The sequence below is a fragment of the Rhinoderma darwinii genome, chromosome 5 (genome assembly GCF_050947455.1).
Source record: "Rhinoderma darwinii isolate aRhiDar2 chromosome 5, aRhiDar2.hap1, whole genome shotgun sequence".
Classification (NCBI taxonomy): domain Eukaryota; kingdom Metazoa; phylum Chordata; class Amphibia; order Anura; family Rhinodermatidae; genus Rhinoderma; species Rhinoderma darwinii.
In genome coordinates this window covers 41171034-41190386 of record NC_134691.1, presented here as the reverse complement: position 1 = coordinate 41190386, position 19353 = coordinate 41171034, and the positions used below count along the sequence as shown (strand labels likewise).

Below are 19353 nucleotides of genomic sequence, written 5' to 3'. Positions count from 1 at the left end.
ATATATTTATTATTTGTAGGACCCCCTGAACTCTGTTAGCAAATTTAAAGGGAATGTGTCGCTAGAATTTTTTTTTTTATTAGTTAAACAATTATTTTTTAAGTGATTACACATTGTTTTACAATTTTTCACAAGTCAGGAAATATTATAAATTAGACTCTAATTTATAACATTTCCATGTGCTGGGTACTAGAGGGAGCAGTTCCCAAAATTGAAGCTTGCACCATCTTTACCGTTAAGCTTGCACCATCTTTACATATTGAGAATAGCCGATTTGACTCACTTTATTGGCACATATAAATCCAATCCCAAGGGTCGATAATATCTCTAGAACAGCTGGAGACGAGTTACACTTCACGGTATAAAATGGCTTGATGTGCACCATGGTATTTTGCCATTCAATGTGCTTCTTGACAATCCTCCCAAGGTCAGCAACAAAGAATGCATTTTTCCCTGCCTGTTAAATAAAACATACAATTCATTAATATTCTGTACTAAGGGCTTGATATTTAGAAAAAAAAAAAAAGACCATAATCTGTTTTTCAGAATAGATCTGAAGTCACAGTCCCCTTCTAGTCAAGATATACGGGCGAGATCAATCTCGCCAGTTTTACCCCTCAGATACAGCGCTCAATAGCAAGCATCGAATCGGAGTGGTTTTGGAGAAAGGGAGGGAGCACCCTTTCACCCCACTGGCATCCTGCGATAAGATTGCAAGTTGTCGGTGGTTTCTATAGCAGCTGGAGAGCCTAATAAAGGCCCCCAAGGTCTGCCACTAGTTATGCCTGCTAGGCCATGCCAGAGGCATGGCCTAGCAGATGCCTTTACACAGACAGGCAGTAATACACTGCAATACAGAAGTATTGCGGTATATTATAAAAGCGATCAGAGGATCGCATAGTGAAGTCCCCTAGTGGGACTAGTAAAAAAAAAAGTAGGAAAATACCCCGAAAAACCCACAATTCCCCCCTTACAAAATGCTTTAATATTAAACAAAAAGTAAAAAAGCTACACATTTCGTATCGCCGCGTCCGTAACAAACTATAAAGTTATTACATTATATTTTTTCCCAAATTGTTTTTAGTAATTTTCCAACAGTTTAAGAATATTACCATATCCAGATGTCACAATCCAGCATACTGGAGCGCCAACCATGCAGTTCTGGATCTAAAAATGTGTAAATTGGACCGCGACTTGCTTGTCAGTTTACGACTTATCTCTCATAATAAACTATGCGGTTGGATGTTCGGTATCCGCTAAACGTTGGTTGGCAAATCCAGTAACGTAACCCTCAAAACATCAAATAGGTCTCAGCATGGCTGTCACTCTTTCTGCCGAAGTCCCATATTCTCACATACAGAGGGACAGCTATTTTCATACATTATATTCCAATCGGTGGGAAAAGTGGACATCAACCAATATTAACCCCTTCCCGACATCCGCAGCATATATACAGCGCTGTCTGGCAGGAGTTCCCGCAAAGCGCAGAACCATTACGTCGCGGTGATAGTGCGGGCTCAGGAGCTGAGCACGCACCATCACCGCTGAGTGCCAGCTGTATGTTACAGCTGGCACACAGATGTAACGGCCAGGACCGGAGCTAGCCTCCGAATCGGCCGATTAAAGAGGCTTTGTCACCAGATAAGTGATTATAAGATTATATTTTGAAAAACGATAATTTTTGAGCAAGTTATGAGCAATTTAAGATTTATGCTAATTAGTTTAATGACCAACTGGGCGTGTTTTTACTTCTTACCAACTGGGCGTTGTACAGAGGAGTGTTGATTTACCTAAATGGAGAGCACCAGAAGCAAGTGTACTGTCACTGTGTATATCTATTTTGGGTTGCTTTCGTATAGATGTATATGTTTTGTAATTTATTTAAATATAAATAAGGTGAACATTTGATCTTATGATATACTTTCATGCATTTATTGTTCATACACATTTTTGTATATGTATGTCTGTCCTTGTTTTAGAACCGAAGTGATGTACAATCGTTTAGATGTGCGTAAAGGAGAATGTATGTATGTTATTATATATATATATAATTTTTTTATTTATATTTATATTTTTTTGTGTTTTGTCCTTGGTTTGCTTTATAATCTCTTGCTGCATTTGCACAGTACACTATGCACTTCTTTTTCTTCTTATTTATATCACAATAATACTCTTTTATCTCTCTCCATACATTGATAGGGACAGGTTAGGGATAGATTGCATCATTCCTCCAACTGTATATGACTGCAAATGCCCGCTTTATCAGTATATATATATATATTTTATGTGATTAATGCATAATGACCATCTTTCTTTATTATATATATATATATTTTTTTTATTACAATATAAGTTTTGTCTCCTATAAAGAATACTATTTGAATATGTGACCGTTTCATCTCTAACCTGGATTCTCGTCCTGCACTTATCTGTGATCCGCTGACACGGTATCCTTTTTGTGCACAGCCGAAGTCCAAACAATGTGCGCGCATGCGCGTCCTGCCGTTACCATGGTTGCGCCTCCTGGTCTGATCTTGAGCATTGGACACGTGTTTGAGGTTCAGTGCTTCCGGGTCTGTGACACGGAAGTGAATCGGGTGAACGGCGGCGACGGACTGTTTGCCAGGACTAATTCATGTCATCTGTGTCATCTTGTAATTGTAATTTTTGATTGGTTCGGGGGATCTTTAAAGGGGCTGTGCTGTGGTTTAGACACCACCCCCAGACGAAAGCTTGAAGGGCCGAAACGCACGTCGGGGTTGACACCAGAGACGGTGACTGTAGTGATGGGTAAGAGTTCCTTTTCCAGCATTTGAATCCCACTATGGGATATACTATCTGCTAGCATGTAAATCCTGGTATAGGATGAATAAGGTGTTTCCCTTAGTTGATTATATAGTGCAACTACTCCGTACCATGTTGTTGTAGAAGCACAGGCACTATCCTGACTGTCTCATAGGTCAATTTATCCTGTGAGCCATACTTTGCTATATATTTGCTATATTTCTTATACTATTATAGTGTTTACATTTCATCCTCCACAATTTTTTCGATCGTATAGTAATCCCTGAAAAATGTATCGATTTATCTATTTTCTTGCTGAGTAGTTTCTCTTACCTTGTCATTTATCATCTGTATATGCTGTAATTGTAATCTTACTGTTGGGGGCTGCATTGTGGCATTAGGATTACCTATCCCCTTTGTATTAATTGTATCAATCTGGTTGTCACATGATTTATATCTCATTGTGGTGTGTCAGACTCCAATTTTTAGGTGTTAGTTGTACAGAGGAGTGTATGACGCTGACCAATCAGTGACCAATCAGTGTCATACACTTCTCATTGTTCCACAGCACAGTGTGATTGTGCAGTGAAAGAAGCTGGGCTGGAACAATGAGAAGTGTAGGACACTGATTAGTCACTGATTGGTCAGCGTCATACACTCCTCTGTACAACACCCAGTTGGTAAAAAGTAAAAACACGCCCAGTTGGTCATTAAGAAACTAATTAGAATAAATCTAAAATTACTCATAACTTGCTCAAAAATGATCGTTTTTCAAAATAAAAACCACTGCTGTCACCTACATTACAGCGCCGATCAGATTATGTAGGAGACAGGGCACTTATAATCTGGTGACAGAGCCTCTTTAACCCCTCAGATGCTGCGTTCAATAGTTTGCAGCATCTGAGGGTTTTTTAGCCACCGGCACCCCAGCAACGTGATCGCTGGCTTGCCGGTGGGTGCAATGGCAACCGGAGGCCAAGTAATGGCATCCCGGTCTGCCAGCCACGGAAGCCTCCTATGCCCCGCTCAGAGGCGGGGCCTAAAAGGCTTCCGGTACCAAAGGCAAAATGGCGTCGGCTCAGCTTCCGGCTCATAAGCTGGGCCGGCATAGTCAGCGGCTCTTACAACTTGGTGACAGAAAAAACATTCTTTTTACAAAAGTAATTTTATTGAGCAAAAAGTTGTAAAACAAAGTGCTATAAATTGGGTATCGCCAGAATTGTACTGACCCGCAGAATCAAGTTAACATGTAATTTATGACGCGTAGTGAACGCGGTTTAAAAAAATACCTAAAAGACTTTTTTTTGGTCACCTTTCTTCCCCAAAAAAAAAAGAAAAAAAAAAAAAGAAGAGGATAAAGAGTGATCAAAAAGTCGCATGTACCCCAAAATGGTAACAATAATAACTACAGCTCGTCCCGCAAAAAAACAGCCCTCATTCCACTACATCTATGAAGAAATAAAACAAGTTAAGGCTCCAATAAGTCAGGAAAGAAAAATATGCAGTTGTGCAGACCCAGGGTGGAACATTTCTTCTGTTTCAAGAGCCGAATTATCAAGGCCCTAGAATGAGGGAACCAGGAAGGGGCGGGCCCAAACATATCTGCTGTAAGCGAGGGCGCCCGTATTATACCAGGAACACTCTTTCCCAGCAAAATTCCCAAAACTCTAAAGGTGCGGAGTGTGGACCGTAAGGGGGATAAGAAACACCATTTATCAATGCGACAGTGGCCTGTGCAGAAAGGATTGCTTCACAGCGTAAGGCACCTATGGATTATTTTATGCCACGGATGTACTCTGCCCAGCTTACATATGCCCCCACATTATAAACTAAAATACCAGTAAAACTCCAAACAAAACTACTACCAAGTAAATCCACGCTCCAAAAGCCAAATGGCGCTCCTTCCCTTCTGAACCCCACAGCGTGCCCAAACAGCCGTTTACTTCCACATATAGCATCGCCATACCCGGGAGAACCCTTTTAGCAATTTTTGGTGTGTGTGTGTCTCCAGTGGCACAACATATTTACCAGTGAAATGTCATATCTAGGGAAAAACTGCTATTTTTACTTGGCACCATCCGCAGCGCATTCATTTATGGAAAAGACCTGTGGGGTGAAAATGCTCACTACACCCCTTATAAATGCCTTGAGGGGTGACGTTTACAAAATGTGGTCACTTCTCAGGGGTTTCTTTTAGTATTTCACATCAGAGCCTCAGCAATTGTGAACCAATACTTTGTAAGTTGCCAAAGTAGGCCTCAATTTCGCATGGTACTCTTTCACTCCTAAGCCTGGTCGAATGTCCAGGCAAAAGATTAGGGCCACATTTAGGGTTTTTCTAAAACCGGGAAATAGCATAATTAGAGAGCTGTCTTTTCATAGTGGCACAAGCTGTGCACCACATATTGGCATATCTATGGAAAAATTCCCATTTTCACTCGGCAACATCGAGTGCACACTAATTTCTGCAACACACCTGCGGCCTTAACATGCTCACTACACCCAAAATGGGGTCACTTCTGGGGGTTTCCACTGTTTTGGTCCCACAGGGGCTTTGCAAATGCGACATAGCGCCGAGAAACCAACCCAGCAAAATCTGCGCCCCAAAAGCCAAATAGCATGACTTCCATTCTAAGCTCTGCCATGTGGCCAAACAGCCGTTTATGACAACTTATGAGGTATTTCCGTACTCTGGAGAAGTTTCTTTACAAATGTTGGGTTCTTTTTTTCTTTTATTTGTTGAGAAAATTAAACATTTTGGGCTAAAAGCTACTTTTTTTTATTTTCACTGCCTAACTCTAATAAAAACGATTTAAAAGACATTCATTTGTAAACTGCCTGAAGGAGCCTGTGTGATCTTAAAGCCGCTTATAGAACTTTTATGGTTAGCCAATAAAAGGTATCATACCTTCTATACTTTTGTCTTTTTTGACACAAAAGTATTTAACATTGCATATTGTTTCTGGCTAACACGGTACTACACTTTTTACTGTACTTAATAAAAACTATGAAACACCTCTAGATGAATTAATTGTGGGGTGGTTTCCAAAATAGTGTCTTTTTTTGGGTGTTTTATTTGTTTTGGCATCACAAGACTTTATTCAAACCTGACAAGGTGCCTAAAATATAATCTAATAAATAGAAGGCCCCAAAATCCTCTACGTGCTCCTTTGCTTCGGAGGCCTGTGCCTCAGTACATAACCACACTAGGACCACATGTGGGATATTTCTAAAAACTGCAGAATCTGGGCAATAAATATTGAGTTGCGTTTTTCTTGTAAAACCTTCTGTGTTACAGAAAAAAAAATGAATTAAAAAAAAATGAATTTCCGCATAAAAAGTGTAATTTGTAAATTTCACCTCTACATTGGTTTAATTCTTGCAAAACGCCTAAAAGGTTAACAAATTATCTAAATGCAGTTTTGAATACTAGTTTGAGGGGTGCAGTTTTTAAAAATGAGGTGATTTATGGGGGATTCCTAATATACAGGGCCCTCAAAACCACTTCGGAATTGAACTGGTCCCTGTAAAAATAGCCTTTTGAAATCTTCTTGAAAATGTGAGAAATTGCTGCTAAAGTTCTGAGCCTTGTAAAGTCCTAGAAAAATAAAAGGACGTTCAAAAAGCGATGTAAACAAAGTAGACATGTAGGAAATGTTAACTAGTAACTATTTTGTGTGGTATAACTATCGGTCTTTCAAGCAGATTTAGAAAAATGCTAATTTTTGCACATTTTTGAGTTTCCCACAAATAAATATTGAATTTATCAACAATCTTTTCACTAACATAAAGTCCAATATGTCACAAGAACACAGTCTCAGAATCGCTAGGATAGGTAAAAGCATTCCAAAGTTATTACCACAAAAAGTGGCCACAGCGGGAAGGGGTTAAGGAAACAAACAAAAATCAAAACCAAAAAAAACAGCCCGCTGCCTCAATAAAAAAATGTTGATCCCCTTAACAAGCCCCCCCCCCCCCCGAGCAAGGAATCCATGTCCCTTATCTCCAATCTGTTCCCCAGGAAGAGTCTCCCTCTAGGTCCTCCAGTGTACATTCTGAACTATCACAGCAGGGTTTCTCCCAATAAGATTTGCTCCTGATACCACATTGTCGGTTGAAAACACGTGCGTAACTTATCTTTAACACATTGGGGTAGCAATGTCATAAACCCCCCCCCCCTCCCCATATTTGAAAACCTTTTTGTACCATTTTTTTCTTATGATATGTTGCCTCCTGCCAGTCCATTTTCATTGTGTCGGATATCCTATCCATGGAAATACGTAGAGTCGGAGCATGTGGGTGATTCCACACCTGCATGCTTGCTTTCCTACCTGCTGCTGCAATCATGTGCAGTATACAATTCCTGTGTGGCGTGCCGCCATGCGTCCACATCTACGGGTCCCAAAATTGCCCATGAAGAGTTCAAAGGGAAAGGTCCAGTCATATTGGTCACTGCAAACTCTTACCCTCTCCCAAAATCCCTGGATCTGTGGACACATCCAGACAGTGGTATAAATTCGCTTCCAACTGTCCACATTTAGCATCTAGAGGAGCATATATACCCATTCTGAGTCCCCTCTGAGGGGTCAGGTATGCGCCCTGTTTATTACATTATTTAATCCGCACTGTGAACGCCGTAAAAAAAAATAAAAAAAAATGCAGAAAGTGCCCTGATACAACTGCATCGCCAGAAAAATAAAGTTATGGCTCTTCAAACATGGAGACACAAAAACAAATAACTTTGAAAAAAAACAGTGTTTACTGTGTAAAAGTAGTAAAACATACAAAATCTATATAAATTCGGTATCGTTGCAATCGTAACAACCCGCTAAATAAAGTTAGTGTTATTTAAACCGCACGGTAAACAGTGTAAATTTAGGACACAAAAAAGTGTGGCGAAGTTGCTGGGTTTTTTTTTATTCCCCCCCCCAAAAAAAGTTAATCAATAAATTCTATGTACTCCAAAATGGTGCTATTAAAAAATACAACTTGCCCCGCAAAAAAACAAGACCTTACACAGCTATGTCGACGGAAAAATAAAAAGTTATAGCTCTTTGAATGAGAAAAAACGTCAAAAATACCTTAGGGCACACACAGTTCAATGCATACAGGGCAGATACCTCAAACTGATAGCAGTTTGTCAGTGTCTCAGTTCTTCCATTACAATTACCGGGACACAAATCAGCAATGTATTAGGCAAATGGCAAACAAAGGGGGGCGCAGATCACGTACACTCACCAGGGTATGCTCGTATATATAGTTACTAATGACATCTGTAGCAGTTGCTGCATCATCCAGTAGGCCAATGGAGTAATTTGCATCTTCATTAAATCCTTTCATCTCAGCCGTATTCCGCAAAGCCGACAATCATAAACCAAGAAACGTCAAATCAGGAGTCTAAAAGTTTTTTTGGGTCCTAAAAATATGCAACAAACTAGAGAATAAACAAAACAAAAACTGATTAGGTATTGTACTCAACCTCCATGACCGTAATACATACAGAGTTTGGTTTTACTTTAGAGACTGTTCACATTTGTGGTAAATAGTTTGTCAGGGTTTCCGATACTTTGACAGTAAGAACAGCATAGTCTGCAGCGCTATTATTGCTGTTGAAAGGATCAAATATCTGAAAGAACACCAGAAGCCCAATTATAAGTCAATAGGGTCAGACTGCTCAGATAAACTCCATCATTTATGTATGCATGATCAGCAGCAGCTCTTTTTAGATTCATTAAATAGGGAGGAATTTTAGTAGTTCTAAGAAAAATTCATATAATTCTATGTATAGCCTAGTGCTAAAAGCATCAAATGTAATGGCATGTTATGTTCGATGGTACAGGTAAAGTCTTGTTTTCTGCATACAGAGGTTTGTAAACCAATGTAAAAGGCAGCTAGTTACCTAACAAGAACATTTCAGCAAATAAGTGTGCCACCAAACCAAAGGATTTTTACATATGCAGCCTACACAATGAAATATTTCTTGTGTACCACTAATTGCTCGCTTTAGGGACATCTACACAAAGAAAAAAAAACTTTTACTAGATGCTATCATACAAAAACCAGCAAGTCTGCACGTCGGCCCAACACAATAGTCAATAGGCACACCCAGGGTGTTCTATTTAAAACATGCCTCAACGTTCCTTATTCCCAATGGCACTGTAAAGCGTGCCGGACACATCAGCAATTAAGACAAGCATGTTTTAACAATCCCTGTCTGTATTGTGACTAGCCTGCCTAACATCTAACAATGACTGTCTAGGGACATACAGCCTATAGGCGAAGACGGGAAAATGACCTGCTGGATAAAAATGGCAGCCGACCTAATCCGAGACCTATTATTAGAGAGAATATAAATAAATGTTGGATTTAATGTGCATACTTTTGCTGAACCATTGTTACTGGAATTCAAAGAGTGGTCGGTATCTTACAGGAATGTCCTAGAATCTGTAGACTGACAATTAACCCAGGATGGGTGATAAATGTCTGATTGCTGGGGGTCCCAATGCTGGGAAGGCCACTGATAACCATAATTGCTATCCCAATCCCCCTGTTCCTGATCACTGCACGACCAGAGTGCAAACTTTAAATGGACCGGCAGAGGAGCATGTGCGATGCTGCTCAATTCAATATCCTCCTCCCTATGGAGTTTTCGTGACCCGTTTCGGTGATCCTGTGGATAGGCGATAGATGTTGATCTTGGAATAACCCCTTTAAATGGAATTAGGCTCTATTCACATCTGCAGTACGATTTCCATCAGAGGAACAAAACTGAAATGTCCAATCCGTCGCATGACTAAACCAACGGCGCCCAAACTGAAACCATTCAATGACTAATGGGTTTCCATCACAGTTTGTGTTAGCGCTGAACGTTGCACTATTTTATCAGTCGAAAACTACGGAATCTGCAACAGAGGCCCCTAACTGAGCCTCTGACAGATGAGAACAGGACATTCTTCTTCAAATCAAGTTTAAAAAGCTTTCCACCAATCAGGTATATAATTAAAGGATAAGCATTTTGATCAAGACAATACTCAATTTAACAGATCATGGGGGCTTAAAGGTCACTTACATGGACAACTTAGGAGATGGAACCTCCTATCATCAGCTAGGCTGCCAAGGCGGCTCCGCGTTGAAGTCAAACTGTTCTCTATAGAGCGCTTTTCCTAGTCCCACTGGATAGTTGTATGCTTTGACTGAAAATTTGCCCTGCAAGAGATAAAGAAAAATAAGCTTTATAAAGACCATATAAACTCACACATAGAATATGTATCAGTTGGCAGTTCGGAAGTGCATAGTTCGTTATTTTCAGCCACTACTTCTATGAGTTACATATATCATGGTAAACTGTGGTCTTATGTTGACCGAGCCAGTATCTCTGGAGACTGACCTCTTTAAATTAAGACAATGTGCTGTATTCTAACTAGTGACTCTCCCTCAGCTGATTGGTCAACCGTGATCCTACGGCCCACTCCACGATTGCTTTCTTGTGAATACAGTGGAAGTCCAGGGACCATACAGCGGGTGCAATAGAACCCACAAACCGTTTTACTAGCACATCTAATCCAATGCCTTAAGAGGTCTGTCAACATGGGCGTTTTTTTTTCTTTATCTCTAACTGGGCGTGTATTGTGTTTTTAACTGGGCGTGTATGACGCTGACCAATCAGTGACCAGTCAGCGTCATACACTCATCTCCATTCATTTACACAGCAGCGATGTGCAGCCACATACAGAGATTAACGTTAATCAAGTGTCCTGATAATGAATACACATGAAATCCAGCCTGGACGTCACGTGTATTCAGAATCCTGACACTTCTGAATCTTTTCTTTGAGATTTCCAGCAAGGGAAACGAAATCTCGCGAGATTACGGAGGTAAACGATATTTCGTTTCACTTGCTGGAAATCTCACAGAAAAGATTCAGAAGTGTCAGGATTCTGAATACACATGACGTCCAGGCTGGATTTCATGTGTATTCATTATCAGGACACTTGATTAACATTAATCTCTGTATGTGGCTGCACATCGCTGCTGTGTAAATGAATGGAGATGAGTGTATGATGCTGACTGGTCACTGATTGGTCAACGTCATACACGTAAACACGCCCAGTTAAAAACACAATACACGCCCAGTTGGGCATAACGAAAAAAAAACGCCAAGATGTCCATTTCAAACCTCATTTGCATATATATATATAAAATTGCTCAAAACTTGGCCAAAAATTAACGTTTTTTAAAAAAACCAAAACCGTTACTGTAATCTACATTGCAGCGCCGATCACATGCAATAGGAGATAGGGATTTGAGAATCTGGTGACAGAGCCTCTTTAAAAAGTTCAAAAAACTCCTTTTTTCCCATTTTCCCCCTAGAGCATATAAAAAAAAAAAATAAACATAATTTGTATCGCCGCATCCATAAAAGTCTGAACTATTACAGTATATCATTATTTAACCGGCACGGTGAACGCCGTAAAAAAATAAATAAATTGTAAACGCCGGAATCTCTATTTTTTGGTCACCTAATCTCCCACAAAAAATGAAATAAAAAAAGTGATCAAACCGTCGCATGTACACCAAAATGGTATTATTAAAAACTACAGCTTATCCCGCAAAAAATAAGCCCTCATACCACTTAATCGACGGAAAAATAAAAGTTATGGCTCTCAGAATTTGGCAACAAAATAAATTATTTTTAACACTTAGGTTTTTACTTGTAAAACTAGTAAAATATAGAAAAAAACTATATATATTTGGTATCGGCGTAATCGTATTGACCCGCAGAATAAAGTTAACATGCTTTAATTGCACAGTGAATTCCTTAAACAGCACGCAAAAAAACTTGGAGAAATCGCTGTTTTTTTCATTTTCTACCCCACAAATATTTTTTTCCCGTTTCCTAATACATTATACGGCAAAATAAATGGTGCTACGAAAAACTACAACGGTGTGCAAAAATCAAGCCCTCACAGGACTATATCGACGGAAAAATAAAGACGTTATGGCTTTTGGAAGGTGGGGAGGAAAAAACGAAAATGAAAATCTGAAAAAGGGCTGCGGTGGGAAGGGGTTAAAGCTCTTGCTGTGCTCATCTCATTACATTTTTAATTCCGATTCCCGTCAAGTACACTGTGCATTTAAATCACTGTTCACATCAATACTGTACAACTAGAGTAGGTGTCGGACGTTACATCGATGTGGATGATCCATACAATGTCTCAGACAACACTAAAATGTCATAATAGGAAATAGAGCAAAACTATTGCAACGTATTTGAAAATTCATGGTCAAGTGCTATTTCTCTTCTAGCTTCATGATTTACCAAGATCAAGTATATAAGAACAGCTAGGAAGCAGAGGTGAAACTGCAGATAGTTATTTTAGCATGCCATGCATAATAATAATAATAATAATAAAAGATCTGCAAGTGAAATAACCACTCTCTGCATGTGCATCTGAATCAGATCTAGATTAGGATTATACTAACTATCCAATATGGCCATCATAAATCCAATATGGGAACATTTATTTTCAGATTTGTTTCATGCAAGATATCAACTATGCCAGTACACAACAACATTTAAATGTAAAAGTTAACCAACTATCTACTTTGAAAAACTGAAAAAAAGAGGTCGCACAGTTTCTTTTGTGGCACAAGAACATTCCCTATAGAGCAGTTTTTTTTCTGTGTAAAAGAGCGTACAATCGTATGCTGCAGAGAACTTGCCTGGAAACCATGCAAGCATGGACTATTTATGCACAAGTTTTGTCCTCTGCCTGGATCCTTAGGCCTCCTGCACACGGCCGTAGCTGTGTCTATGGTCCGTGATTACGGCACGGACGGGTGCGGAATGTCATTGATTTCAAGGAGCCCAGACCGCAAATGCGGACCACATGACGTCCTATCTTTTTTGCAGTCCGGGCAATGCACGGACCGTGGAAATCACGGTCGTGTGCATTGGCACCATAGGAAAGCATGTGTTTGATCGACAATTGTGGATGGTATACTGCCGCAAAACTCTGGTCGTGTTCCAGAAGCCTTACAGTGTGCAGTCATATACACATGCTGTATATAACTGCACGAGAGCCCTCCTTGGCAGGCTCTAAATATTACTATATAACAAAAAGCTGAGAGTAAGTACCGACGGAGCAAGACTTCTAGAGCCATTCTAAAATAAGTCAATTTTCTTCTTTTTCATAATAGGAAAAAATTTCATAACTTATTCACATTCTGCTAAGTGTAGTTATAAATTAATAACTAGGTATAAAATATCTAATTACCAGGAGTGTAGTCAAGTCACATAAGGCAACTAAAATTACATTTTAACAAAATTTGCCATATGCAGAAAGTTAAAGACTGGTACTACACCAGACCAACAACAAGCAATGTCAAGTTAAAGAGCCCTAAAAAGCAAACTGATTTACCAAGGACAGAGAGTGCCCACAGTGGACTCGGGACCCTGCATACTTGCAGACTGTACTGTATTTGTGACACCATGCTGTATGTGACAAGTTTATACCAGAGACTGAACGGCTTATAAATACCACATTTACACTGTACGGTATGCCAGAAAGACAGTAGCCTAAAATCTGAATTAATATCAGAACATTAACAGTTAAACGTAGAAGTGGTGTAAAAGATAAACTTCTGACAAAGCACACAAAGTATGAAGTGGTGAGTCGGCAGTAAGCGGTGTGACAGCGAGGTTACATAAGCTGCTATTGCAGGCATCTCATTCATTCAAAGAATTTTGTTAAAGCAATGCCTCCAAGAGCAATGGAACTTATGCTTTGTAAATTGCCTTAACCCCTTAACGACCAGGCCTGAAAAGGTCTTAATGACAGCAACATTTTTCAGTTTCTACCTCTGTGCATTTCAGCAGCCATAACTTTTTTATTTCATCAATGTGGCCGTATGAGGTCTTGTTTATGTGGGAGAAATTTTTTTTTTCTTCCCATAGCTTGAAGGTAAAAAAAATTATTCTTACGGCGTGAATATAAGAAAAAGCGATTCTTGGCATCGTTTTCCTTGTTTATCTTTTATTCCGGTCACGTTTCATGCTAAATAACCCATTCGATTACTTTTTCAGGTTATTACGGTCGTTTAAAAACAGAATATGTGTAGGTTTTTTGCTTTTATTTAGTGATGGGGCAATAAAATATATTTTATGCAAAATAATGACTATTTATTTTGTTACTTTTTTTTAAATCCCATTAAGGGATAGCTTTATTTTTTACTTGTAATGTATTCGCATACTCCTGCATGCTAATACATCATACTGTGTCACTATGACACAGGCTGCTGTTAGGGCTGCACATAGTGTGCCCGAACAGCAGGCTTACTGAACACAGCCCTGGGGTCCTTTGTAGGTCCCCAGGGCTGACTGCAGAGGGCTTCCCCAGTGTTTGATCACATCACCGGGTTTCCGATGACTAGATCAAGCAGGGAGTTCGTTTTGATCTTGCCGTGGTCACGGACCGCGGCGATCAAAGGGTTAAACAGCTGGGGACCGAACGTTTTCCGACCCCAGCAGGCTGCGCTAAGATCAGGAACTGTTCGTTACAGCTCCTGCTTAGAGGAGGAGCGCTCATCAGCCTCTTCTACAGAGACACCAAAAGACGTCGCTGTAGACTAAGGACATGCACCGCCTGCCGTCAAAAGACAGTGGGCGGTCGTTAAGGAGTTAAAAATAGTAGTACAGCGTTTCACTGTTGATAGACACCACTGCAAAGAAACCAGACCCATGACTTAGCCAGTCAAATGGCAAAAATAAATTAAGACTTTCTGTGCAGGATTAGGGCTTGTCCACACGCTGCGGAATTGTCGCAGTTTTTCCGTCCGTAACTTCGGACAAATCTCATCCACACGCTGCGTAAAAAGTCAGAGCAGAAATTGACCAGTGGTGCGTATTTTTCGGACCGCAGAATGTGCACTTAAAATGCTGTGTTTTTCCGAGGAGATGTCACCATCTCCCAGCACTGGATAAAAATGCAGCAAAATAGGCACCATTTTTGCCACAGCGGAATGACAGCTTTTTTTAATGGAATTGCTGCAGAAATTATCTCAGCAATTCCATTGTGTGGACAAGCCGTTACAACAATTATATAAAACAGAAAGCTAGCAGACCCGGTTTACAGCAAGCAAATCAACCGTGTTGCCTATAACAAGGTAGCATTAAATATCATTTATATAAAGAGACTAGACAATAGACTAGAAAGAAAGTCACTTCGAAATCGGATCCCCTGCCAAGAACAGAGACAGTTGAATTACCTCAGACATTTACAATGCTGATCAGCTCCCATTGCCCCGCAGAATGAGATGTATGGATGTAATTCATGTGCTCTCCTGGCTCATCAGAATGAGAGTGAAACTATACAAGAGCCGTTTTACATTGTTAATTTAATGACAGGAAAAAGAAAACTAGATTGGGCTGGAACAGACCGGAAAGAAATCACTCACCCCACCCTGCATTCCCTCTATTTGCACTGTTGCCACAAACACTGGCGGCAAGCACACCAACCCAAAAAAATTATATATATATTAAAGAATAAAGGATCTGTGACGGGGAGAGCCGGCGCCAAAGCCAGGCATGACTTTGGTTGATTGTTCTAGCATCTCTGCTAATGATAACCCTTGCTTCGCCAAAAGACATGAGCTTACTACGCCAGAGAGTATATGACATTAACCCTCTCATAACTCTCAGCCTCGCTCTGACTGGTGGCATTTTTGTTTATACAGTGAAAACTCTGAAAATGCTAGGACTTTAACACAATTTAATTGTGAAAAGTGTTCTTCTTGGAAGCTTTCAGTCAGTGTGACAATCTTAATAAATCCATTCATTAAAGGGGTATTTCCATCTCAGACATTTATGGCATTCATAGGACATGCCATACATTTCTGATAGATGTGGATCCCATCTCTGTGACCTGCACCTTTGAGATTGGGAGTCCCCCGACCCCATCGCCAGCTGGTAGGATGGCCAATGAGTCCAGGTAGGAAATTAGTGCAGTGGTCGTCAGAGTTCTGGAAATAGCCGCATTCGCTGAGACGCACCATTTCTGGAGCTCCTAAAGAAGCGAATGGGAGTTACGGAAACTGCGTAGATTGTCATGCTACTTCCGTCAGTAACTTCTGTGTGTGCCGAAAAACGTAGCACAGAGAACTCTGATGTATCAGTAACTCCAGTCACCTTGCCACTGAGTATCTCACTGGATGTGGAAGCCAGCAGTAATCTCCCCAACCAGGACACCCCTAATTACAAAGCTGGGATGCGCATCTATCAGACATTTATGGCATATCCTGTGGATATGCCATAAATGTCTGAGATGGGAAAACCCCTTTTAAAGAGGCTTTGTTGCTGGTAACTACTGTTTTTTTTTAAAAAAAATATATAATTATTATTAGGGACAAAGTTATGAGCATTTTAACATTTATGCAAATTTCAGCTTCATTTTTTAAATCTGACATGTGTCACTTTATGTGGTAACCCCGGAATGCTTTTATATTAGGAACCCCCACAAATCACCCCAATTTAAAACCGGCACCCCTTAAAGTATTCAAAACAGCATTTAGAAAGTTTCTTAACCCTTTATGCATTTCTCAGGAATTAAAGCAAAGTGGAAGGGAAATTTGCAAATTTCATTTTTTTGCAGAAATTCCATTTTAATCAATTTTTCCTGTAATACTGAAGGTTTTTACCAGAGAAACACAACTGAATATCTATTGCCCTGATTCTGAGGTTTTTAGAAATATCCCACATGTGGTCCTAGTGCGCTACTGGACTGAAACAAAAGCCCCAGAAGCAAAGGAGCACCTAGTGGATTTTTCGGCCTTCCTTTACTTAAATTATATTTCAGGCACCATGTCAGGTTATAAGAGGTCTTGTGGTGCCGAAACAAAGGAAACCCCACAAAAGTGACTCCATTTGGGAAACTACACCCCTAGAGGAATTAATCTAGGGGTGTAGTGAGCATTTTGACCACACAGGTATTTCATGGATTTCATTAGAATTGGGCAGTGAAAATCAAAAATTACATTATTTTCCAATAAGATGTAGCTTTACCTCAGAATTTTTAATTTTTAGAACAAATAAATGAGGAAAAGCACCCCAACATTTGTAAAGCAACTTCTACAGAGTACGGAAATACCCCATATGTGGTAATAAACCACTGTATGAATACACATCAGGGCTCAGAAGGGAAAGCACACCATTTAGCTTTTGGAGTACAGATTTTGCTGGATTGATTTCTCGGCACCATGTCGCATTTGTAAAGCCCCTAAGGTACCAGTACAGTGGAAACCTCCCAAAAGTGACTCCATTTGGGAAACTACACCCCTAGGGGGAATTCATCTAGGGGTGTAGTGAGCATTTTGACCCCACAGGTGTCTCATAGATTTTATTAGAAATGGGCAGTGAAAATGAAAAATTACATTTTCCAATAAGACGTAGCATTAGTTCAAAATTTTTCATTTTGTCAACAAATAAAAGAAAAAGCAGCGTAACATTTGTAAAGCAACTTCTCCAGAGTACGGAAATACCCCACAAGTGGTCATAAACTGCTATTTGGACACACAGCAAGGCTCTAAAGGGAAGGAGCGCCATTTAGTATTTGGAGTAGAGATTTTACAAGATTTGTTTTTTGACACCATGTTGCATTGAGCTATAGTACCAGTACAGTGGTACCCCCGAATACTTAACCCATTTTGGAAACTATATCCCTCAAAGAATTGATCTAGGGGTGTAGTGAGCATTTTGACCGCACAAGTGTTTTGCAAAAATGAGTAAACTATAGATGTTGCAAATTGAAAATTGCTGTTTTCTACAGATATGCCATTTCAGTGCCCAATGTGTTGTGCCCAGCTTGTACCACCGTAGACACATCCCATAAATTGTTAAGCGGGTTCTCCAGAATACAGTAATACCCCATATGTGGTCATAAATTGCCGTTTGGGCACACTGCCAGGCTCAGTTGGACCACCATTTGGCTTTTGAAGCGCAGATTTTGCTTGGTGTTTTACTGGTATTTCAGCTTATAATGTGGTGGCATATGTAAACTGGGCGGAGTACATCAGGGTATATGTAAGCTGGGTGGAGTACATCAGGGAATATGTAAGCTGTGCGGAATACATCAGGGCATATGTAATCTGTGCGGAGTACATCAGGGTATATGTGAGCTGGGCAGAGTACATCAGGGCATATGTAATCTGGGCGGAGTACATCAGGGCATATGTAATCTGGGCGGAGTACATCAGGGCATATGTAAACTGGGCGGAGTAAATCAGGGCATATGTAAACTGGGCGGAGTAAATCAGGGCATATGTAAACTGGGCGGAGTGCAACAGGTCATATACATAATAGGATGATGTAATAATGGGGTGAATGAATAATCCATGGATTGGTGTGGTCGCTTTGAACCAATCCTTTATGCACAGGCCGGATTTATTGGGTATTGTACAAAATATCTGCGCTCCAGTATTGCCTAAATCTTTGACTTCTTCACTAGCCTTATAAGCAGCACAAGGCTCTAAAGTTTCCTCATCTCCGCTGCATCTACGGGGTCCACCTGTGGAGTCCAGCAAATGACGATGTGAGGTATTTAGTGAAATTCTACTGGACCTAAAAAATTTGTCTGGTCCTTCATTTTGCATCATTGCGTTTTGAGAGTCATAACGTGTTATTTTTCCGTAGACGGAGCTGTGTGAGGGCGCGTTTTTTGTGGAACTAGCTGCGATTTTTTTATCACTATTTATTCCATTTTTTGGGAGATGAGGAAACCCAAAAACAGCCATTCTAGCACAGGTTTTTTTTTATGTTTTTTTTTTAGTGTTCACCGTGCAGTATAAACAACGTTAACTTTATTCTGCGGGGCGATACGATTACAGCGACACCAAATTTATAGTTTATTTACGTTTCACTACGTTCCCACAATAAAAATACTCTTTTCTAAAAAAAAGTCATCATGTTTTAGTGTCGCCATTTCTGACAGCCATAACTTTTTTATTTTTTAGTTGATATCGCTGCGGGAGGGCTTGTTTTATGCATGACGAACTGTAGTTTCTATTGGTACCATTTTGCGTTACTTGCAACTTTTTATTACATTTTTTGAGACAAGATGACCAAAAAATAAAATGCTGTCATTGTTTTTTACGGTGTTCACCGTGCGGTAAAAATAATGTGATATTTTTATAGATCAGGCCGTTCCGAACGTGGCGATACCTATTATGTAGTTTTTTTTCACGTTTTCATTTTTTTTCTAATAATAAAGGAGTTGATCATGGAAACAGGGCAAGTGTTGTTTTTATTAGTTAAAACTTTTATTTATTCTTTCACATTTTTATTTTTTTTACTTTTTTTTATTACACTGACCTGGGGACTGGAAGATCTGGTCTTCTGATCCCCGGTACGATGCACTGCACCACTTATGTAGTGCAGTGCATCGTAACTGTCATTCTTCATTTGACAGTTCGCCTATTACGTCATGCTTCGGGCAGGACCTAAAAGGCTTCCGTACCTGGGCAACCAGGAAGCCTAGCAATGGTTTCCTGGTTGCCATAGCAACCATCGCCACCCCT

The 19353-nt window shown here is 40.0% G+C and overlaps 1 protein-coding gene across 1 annotated transcript in view; it reads right to left on the bottom strand.

The window, feature by feature from the left end:
* AZIN1 (antizyme inhibitor 1) overlaps positions 1 to 19353 on the bottom strand; it is a 35617-nt gene that overhangs the window by 8681 nt on the left and 7583 nt on the right. Inside the window, exons 2-4 of the mRNA XM_075825898.1 lie at positions 9854 to 9990; positions 8023 to 8218; positions 284 to 457 (exon numbers count right to left, since the gene is read on the bottom strand). Coding sequence (XP_075682013.1) covers positions 284 to 457; positions 8023 to 8124 — 276 coding nt within the window. The 5' untranslated portion in view covers positions 8125 to 8218; positions 9854 to 9990. The remainder of the gene's footprint in view (positions 1 to 283; positions 458 to 8022; positions 8219 to 9853; positions 9991 to 19353) is intronic.